The 8173-nt window shown below is 45.5% G+C and overlaps 1 protein-coding gene across 5 annotated transcripts in view; it reads right to left on the bottom strand.

Annotated features, from left to right (window-relative positions):
- Window positions 1-2904: 2904 nt before the first annotated feature.
- MTOR (mechanistic target of rapamycin kinase) overlaps window positions 2905-8173 on the bottom strand; it is a 117616-nt gene continuing 112347 nt past the window's right edge. For 4 of the 5 annotated variants that reach the window (XM_029227673.1, XM_029227674.1, XM_029227676.1 and 1 more), the window contains 4 exons: window positions 7223-7303; window positions 6867-6947; window positions 4571-4676; window positions 2905-3870 (listed from right to left, as the gene is read on the bottom strand). In XM_029227673.1, the coding sequence (XP_029083506.1) occupies window positions 3855-3870; window positions 4571-4676; window positions 6867-6947; window positions 7223-7303 (284 nt within the window). In that variant the 3' untranslated portion in view covers window positions 2905-3854. The remainder of the gene's footprint in view (window positions 3871-4570; window positions 4677-6866; window positions 6948-7222; window positions 7304-8173) is intronic. The other variant, XM_029227677.1, reaches the window with a different exon arrangement.

The following is an 8173-nucleotide window of genomic DNA, read 5'->3' as shown; positions in this document are numbered from 1 at the left end:
AATACAATTTGTTTGGCTTAGTAAATGTTAGCTGTTATCTTTTTTTTGGCTGCCCCTCACGGCTGTTAGGATCTTAGTTCCCCAACCAGGGACTGAACCCGGGCCCCAGCAGTGAAAGCGCTGGAGTCCTAACCACTTGACTGCAGGGAATTCCCATGTTAGCTGTTAATCAGAATACCTTATTAACAGAATGCTTGTTTTTCATTCTCCCTGCCCCCATTTGTGTACCTCAGGTACACAGGTACCCTGGCCGAACAAAGGCCTAGGCTAGCCTAGTTCATTTTTACAACTAATATTTTGAGCACTTAGTTCATATGGTTCAACCTAGGCTGTGCTGAGTGCTTTACATGGATTAGGTCATCTTCAAAACAACCTTCTGGGGTAGATCCACATTTTCAATGGAGGAAACAAACACAGAGATTAAGTAACTTATCCAAAGTCACACAGATAGGATGAGATGGAGTTGAGATTTGAAACTAGGTAATTTGATACCACAGCCTTGACTCTTACTGCTTTACCTGCTCCAAGAGATTTAAGGCCCTCCCTTCACACATCTTACATGAAACTATCCTGGATTGATAGGGGAATTAGACTGTCTTTTAAGGCCTCCGTTAGCACCTCACCTTCCTCTGGTAACTCATTTCAACAAAGTCAGAGGTTTTGCTTAGGTATAACTTAAAACCCATTGGAGGGATTCCCTGGCAGTCCAGCGATTAGGACTCTGCACCTCCACTGCAGGGGGCATGGGTTCAGTCCCTGGTCGGGGAACTAAGATCCTGCAGGTTGTGTGGCCAAAAAGAAAAAACAAAACACAACAAAAAACCCCATTGGATTCACCAAACATCTTAATCCCAAGGACTCTCATGCCCTGAAGAATATGTCCTTACCACTGATGGCCACCATTTTCCTGAGTCCGTTATTTCCCATGGCCTTTATCTTTTGTGAATGGTGTCGCTGTAGTCATTGATAGTTATTTCATATGGAATCTGATCATATTTTCAGGAGCAAAATAGTTGATACATAGTTTAGGATAGTTACAGAAAATCTGAAGGTATGAGACTTTCTAGCTGTGAGGGTTAAAACTGTTTTATCACTGTTGAGATTTAAATCCATCTTTTGTTTGTTTTTGGCCTCGATGTGGCATGCAGGATCTTAGTTCCCTGATCAGGGATTGAACCCGTGTCCCCTGCAGTGGAAGGGCGGAGTCCTAACCACTGACCCACCAGGGAATTCCATCTTTGTTTTTAATAGAGGAGTCCTCCAACAAATGTTTATGGAGCACTACTGTGGGCCTGATCTTCTGGCAGATTTTGGGGATGTGAATTCCCACAAGATATGGTTCCTGGCCCTATAATTCTCTTGCTCCCCCTATTACAAATTAAAAAATTTTTTTTATTGAAGTATAGTTGATTTACAATGTGTTAATTTCTGCTGTACAGCAGTGCTTTAGCTATGCATATATATATTCTTTTTAATATTCTTTTCCATTATGGTTTATCACAGGTTGAGTATAGTTCCCCATGCTATACAGTAGGACCTTGTTGTTTATCCATTCTATATATAATACTTTGCATCTGTTAATCCCAAACTCCCAATCCTTCCCTCTCCCACCTCTCCTCCCCCTTGGCAAACAAGTCTTTTCTCTATGAACAGAGTGAGTCTGTGAGTCTGTGTCAGTTTTGTAGATACGTTCGTTTGTATTGTATTTTATTTTTTAAATATTTATTTAATTTTGGCTGTGCCGGGTCTTAGTTGTGGCACTTGGGATCTTCATTGCGGCGTGCGGACTCAGTTGCGGCACACATGCGGGATCTAGTTCCCCGACCAGGGATGGAACCCGGGCCCCTTGCATTGGGAGCTTGGAGTCTTACCCACTGGACCACCAGGGAAGTCCCTGTGTTGTACTTTAGATTCCACATATAAGTAATATCATATGGTATTTGTCTTTCTGACTTACTTCACTTAGTATGATAATCTCTAGGTCCATTTTACAAGTTCCTTAAATAGCTTTTATGATTCAGTATTTCTTACTGGGTAGCTATGGCCCACAGGAATTTGGAAGAACTCTGTAGGCATGCTTTCTCTTCAGAGGAATCTGTATCTAGTACTTGCCAGTTCCATATTCAAGTTCCCTCCTCTGCATTATTCCAACAGTTTTACTAGGCCTTACTAGCTTTTAATTTTCTTTCCACCTGTTTGATACCCGTTTCTCTTAAAAACACTACTCAGGTTCTATTTCTCTGTTTTAAAACTTCACGTGGTTCCCTCCCTGTTGTCCACAGCATCAGGCTCAAACTCCTTGCCGCTGAACTGCGAGGCAGGCCAGTCTGGCCTGGCTCTACTTTCTAGCCTCCTTTTAGTTCCTATTATTCTTTTTCCTATTATTCCTTTTATTTCCCACTGACGACCGAGCCAGACATGCTGAACCATGAGGTCCAAGTGTGTGAAACTGCTGTTTCACATATAAAAATGGCCGAATATCTACAGTCTAATATGGTTCAAGTTAACAGTTGCCATTCCTGCACAGTATTGTGCTTTCATACTTTTCTGCTGAGAACGTCCTCACTTGCTTCATCTGACAAACTCCCACTCCTCCTTTAAGACCCTTGGCAAGTGTCCCCCCTTCCTGTGAGGCCTTCCTGGTTCGCCCAGTGGAAATCAGTGACCCCACCCCAGGCTAGCGCCCTGCACGTGGCTCTCCTCACCACGCAGCCCGGTGGCTTTATCCGCTCCTGAGATGCTGGCTCCACCTCGTCTGGCCGTGAACAAGCCAAGGATGGAGACCACGTCATGTAGACCCTTGTCCTGCACAGTCCCAGTACTCAGTGTTAATGAATGTTGAAGAAGTAACTGCTTCCTTTATGAACTGACTAATAAGTAGGAATAAAAAGCCACTCATATACATGTTTTTAAAATTCTGATGTCATTTATTGGCACAAAAATTATTCAGATACAACATGGTGTCTAGACATGGCTACACTTTATATTTTTGTGCATTTAGTTTAATATTTCTTTTGCTCCTAATTCCCAACACGTACTAGACCATCCCCCTCTGTGTCAGCACCTCCATGACAGCATTCCTGTATTCCAAGGCCTTGCTCTAAACACAGAGCGTTCAGACCTCACTGAAAACATCCCAGAACCATGCTGGGGGAGGCCAGTGTGGGCCTCCTACTGCTCTGTGATCCGTTCCGTGTATCTGCTCAGCCGAGGCCGCCCGGCGATCTGAAGAAACTCCCCTCCGAGTGGCTCCAGTCTTGAAGTGTGTACGGTGCAGCATCACGGGTGAGGCAGAAGACAGACCTTTCCCACCCATTTTGGCCCATCGTGCAAAGGTTGTTGCTGCCGTCCATGGACCAGTGAGGTAATGAGATGGGCGAAGGTGACCAAGTCAACTTCTCCTGCTTCCTTACAGTTCAGAACCCTAATCCGTGTCCTCCAGGACCTGAGGCTTCATGACTGCGCTGAGTTTGCTGTGTCCATGTCGAGAGGATCGACTAGGCCATTCTTCTGTCAGCAAACGCTTATGAGTTCTTCTGTGAGTTAAGTCAAAACCCGTATTTCTAAAGTTATGAAATCTTCTGTTCCCCAAAATTAAATGGCTCGATTTCTGTAGTATGACTGCGTTTACTGTCCTGGGAACCAAATCAAGCCTTGTGTTTCTGACAATATATTCTTCAACAGCAGCTAGAAAGTTGGTTCAAGCCAACTTTGAATGTACAGTGGTTCTTCTCATTTACACTTCAAAATAGCTAACAGAGCTGCACTTTCTCACCATGGCTTCAGTTTAGTGGAAGCATATACCAAGTACAAAAGCCTCAAGAGAAATGCTGTGGGCATGTGTGGGCCTCTAGTTACCAGAAAGGACACCTAAGAAGACAGAGAGAAAAGGAGTATTTTAATAATTTGGGCTTCTTCAAAGCTTTACGTGGATACATTGAAAATGGAAAGAGCAAGGTCTGACAACCCCTGGGACGTTCCCTGAGATCTTTCACACCTAATTGTGCAGGACACGCTCATAATTTCCAGTCCAGGGCTGACGCCTGCTGTGGTCCCAGAAGGACGCCTCCCCGCCACCCTCTCTCTCAAGTTTCTACCTTCAAGCGTGCCTCGGGCGATTAATCAAAGCAGACCCCAGAGTGGTCCTTGAGGTTACAATCCTGGATGATAAATTTGCCTTTTCATCTCCTTCTCTCTGTCTCTGCTTTGGTTTCTTCTCCTACCCTTCCCGTATCTCTGAATCGACAGCAAAAATCCCAAAAGAACCCCCCCACCCCAAATAAGGGGGCCTCACCTATTCTTCTAAACCAATATAAAATGTAATTTTAATTTATTTTGGTGTTTGCCTTCCAAATACACATCCGCATTTCTCCATTTTCTCCTTTTTGGAACAATGAGCACAAACAGAGAATACAAACTTTTTTTAAAAGAGATTTGAAACACGATTTCCCTTTATGGATACTAACCCCCCCCACCCCCGCCCAAATCTTTTTCTGTGACTCTGGGTTTGGGGCACAGGGTGGGGTCCTGATTGCTTATCTGAACAGAGGCGCTTTGACAGGCCACTCACCAGCCGATGTAGCACTGGCAGAGGTTTTCATGGGATGTTGCTTGTTTGATGAGCAGCTCAACTTGTGTTGGGACATCCAACGTTTCATCGTGAGAGAAGTCCCGACCTAGGACGTGAGAAACAAAAGCATCCTGTCTGCACCCGGTTATTCCTCGTTGCCCCGTTTGGCTTAACTGTCCCCGCAGCCCAAATCAGTTCCTCCTCATACATGAATATAAAGGCTAGACAATAGTTGGATTTTAAATTCTCCTCCACGTGACTTGGATAACACCAGTCTCCTCTTAATACATACTCGGTTCTGGAGGGTAAAGTCCTACGGTCGGCTGAGTTCAGGAGTGGCGAAGATCTGGCCGATGGGCTTATGAAGACTCCTCCTTCTAGTCCATAATCATCCCTGAGTTGGGCAAGTGGCCGAGGAACCCGGTTCTTTTCGATCCTTCTAGCCTCCCCTTCGAGTCTTTCCTCCCGCAGGGCCGCCTGCTTTCATCACACATTCATACTCTCCCACCTCACTCAGGCACTGAGCACTGCCTGGCCGGCCTGTGCTGCTTCTCTGGCAGCGCGCCTTCCCATCTCCACAAGGGCCACTCCAAGTCCTCTGCTCTCCCTGAACGTCCCAGCCTCTCCTCTGGCTCCTCGCCCTCACCAGCGCCCTCATCTCCCACTCTACGATTTAATGGACTCGCTAAATGCACAGTGTGTCTGGCAGTGTTCAAGGTGCTGGCTTCCTCTCCTTCCTTCCCGTTACCCCACAGAGCTGTCCCTCCTCCCATTTAAGGCCGAGATCACCTGCACTTTGCTCCACTGCCTGCTGCTTTCTTAGGAGCCTTACATCGACTCTCCTGCCTCTCACTCATATCTGCAAACTCTCCCCCTCATGTTCTCACTTTTTTTGTAAACGCGTTCCTCTCCTACTGAAGGAAAAAACAGCCTCTCCAACTGCTCCTTCTCCAGCTTCATCCTCTCTCCTCCCTGCACCGCCAAACTTCTCAAGAGTTTTCCAACTTGTCTCCATTCCCTCGCTTCTCTCTCTCACTTCACATTCTCTTCAATTGCTTTAGTCTGGCTGTCAGGCTCATCACAGCTCTCAGAAGGTCACCAGAGACTTGGAGCCACACTTGATCCCGCCCCACCTCTCATGCCCCATCATCAATCCTCTGGCTTTAACCTTCTAAATGGCTCTTGAATCCACCTCCGCTGCCACCCTTGTCTAATCAACTGTCCAGCCTGCATGACTGTGGCAACTGCTTCCTCCCGAGCCCCTGCTCCACCCGTAGCCAGAGCAGGCAGGATGTCACAATGCAAACCTGCCCAGGCCCCCCAACCCCTTAAAACCTTTCAGTGGTTTCCCACTGCCCATAAGACATAGGATAAAAATATAAGGTCCTGTATGATCTGGCCCTGGCCTACCCAGAGTCAAAACATTTTGCATTGTGCTCCTCCCACCTTTCTCCGGGGCAGTTAAGACTGGCAGGCTTTCGGACCTTTTTTCTTGCTATACTCCCTCCTTTACCTGGAACAATCTGCCCTGATCAACTCCTCTTTCAGATTTTAAGCTCATGGGTAGTTTGCTGAGGAAAGCTTTTCCTGAACTCCTGAACTTAAATTCCCTGTTACCGGCATCATAGCCCCAGTCTCTCTCTTCCACTCATAACAGTATTCCTCTTTAGATTCTAAGCCCCACGAAGGCAGGGAAGCTGCCTGTTTTTACCAACACCGTTTCTTCAGCATCTAGCACTTGTGGGTGCTCAATAAACCAATGTGCCTTGACGACAAAGCTTACGTGCCAGGCCCTACGCTCAGTGCTGGGCCTCCCACGTCTCAGTTCATCCTCACCGCCTTCTGAGGAGTCTTTTGCCTCCCCGCCTCCCACCCCCAAGTCACACCATCTGGTTAATGTGACATGTCTCCTGTTCAAAAGTATGTGTTTCTCCCCTTCCATGTTCTCCACTCCGTAACAGCTACCTGAGCACAGATGGGCAACGAATCAAGTGGTCAGATTTGCTCTGATATCAAGCCATTATAATAAAAAAAGTTTTGCCTGAATTTGGCTGACTCTGGACCCAACAGAACTTTACTGTTAAACTTCACTGTTAAAACAAGGTTAACAACATTACTTAAAGAAAGTTTATTGGTCATTAGAGAATCAGAGAGGGTCCTTAACTGATGGCCTCAGAGACACTCCAGTTAGCAGCACAGGGTCAAAGTTTAGGCACCAACACCACTGGAAACTGGGCCAACCACCCACTAAAGGAGATTTTATGTCCCTCTCAAGTAAACACATACACACACTCACCAGTGAGCTTATCTCGAACTCTGTTAATAATCTGAATAGCTTTCTTATTTAGGGCCTCTGGTTTCACCAAACCGTCTCCAACTGGAATACACAAAAGTAGAAATAACAGTAAGATTGGATCATCACAACAGGTTCAATGGATGCCCCCGTTTTCTCAAATATTCACTTTGTAAATATTGAGTAATTCTTCTTCTTTGTCTAGCTTTGTCCTCAGAATATAATGAGAAATTCACAGGATCTTTTCTGCTCAAAGGCAGTTTTGTTGCTTCCTCTTACTGACCCTCATCATGGTGCACACAGCTGCTATTTTCTTAATGAGCTAGTCACTGGTGTAATTCCTCAGAGGTTGGACTTACTGAAAGAATGAATAGATTCTGGCACTGTGGTCCCTGTTTTCTTATGGGCTGGTTCCCCAAGTTCCACACCATCCAAAATTTCTAGGAGGAAAAAAATCAGTTAGCAGAAGATACAAACACCAAGAAGCCATTGTTTCAAGGTATTAGCTCTAATTCTTCATGTACTATATTCCCTTTAACACCTGCCCTACCTATCTCAGAGGGGAAAGGACAGAGGAAGTGTTATGTTACTCTTTATGTATTTAAAAGTTTTTAGTGAGTTTCTGGGTGGTCTAGTGTTTAGGATTCGGTGCCTTCACTGCTGTGGCCCGGGTTCAATCCCTGGTCAGGGACCTGAGATCCCACAAGCTGCATGGCGCAGCCAAAAAAAAATTTTTTTTAATCTGCAGAGCATGAATCTGCAAACATACAGCATTAATAAAATGTTCTGACATACAGAATAGGATCACGAGTCAAAGATCCGGTAACAAAATTTGGTTGGACAAAAACTGGTAATAACATAAAGAAAACTAGCTTTCAGGGGGTCACACACATGACTGAAATGTTATTCCTTGGAGGAATTTATACATCAATTCTGGGGAGAAAAAGTCCACAAGCTTTAGGGTCACCCTCCAATGACTGTGGCCTTGAGGAGAGCAGTCTAGAATCAGAACTATGAAGTTATTTACACACTGTCCTTGGACATCACAGGCCTTCAAACTGAAGCTAGTAATAATAATACTTTTATTAATGAGTCCCTGGAACTTCATTAAAAAAAAAAAATAAATAAATTAATTAATTTATGGCTGTGTTGGGTCTTCGTTGCTGCACACGGGCTTTCTCTAGTTGCGGCGAGCGGGGGCTACTCTTTGTTGCGGTGTGAGGGCTTCTCGCTGCAGTGGCTTCCCTTGTTGAGAAGCACGGGCTCTAGGCGTGCAGGCTTCGGTAGTTGGGGCACACGGGCTCAGCAGT

The sequence above is a fragment of the Monodon monoceros genome, unplaced genomic scaffold, assembly GCF_005190385.1.
Source record: "Monodon monoceros isolate NGI ecotype Baffin Bay Population unplaced genomic scaffold, NGI_Narwhal_1 Super_Scaffold_18, whole genome shotgun sequence".
NCBI classification, from domain to species: domain Eukaryota; kingdom Metazoa; phylum Chordata; class Mammalia; order Artiodactyla; family Monodontidae; genus Monodon; species Monodon monoceros.
This window is presented reverse-complemented; position numbering and strand designations above follow the sequence as displayed.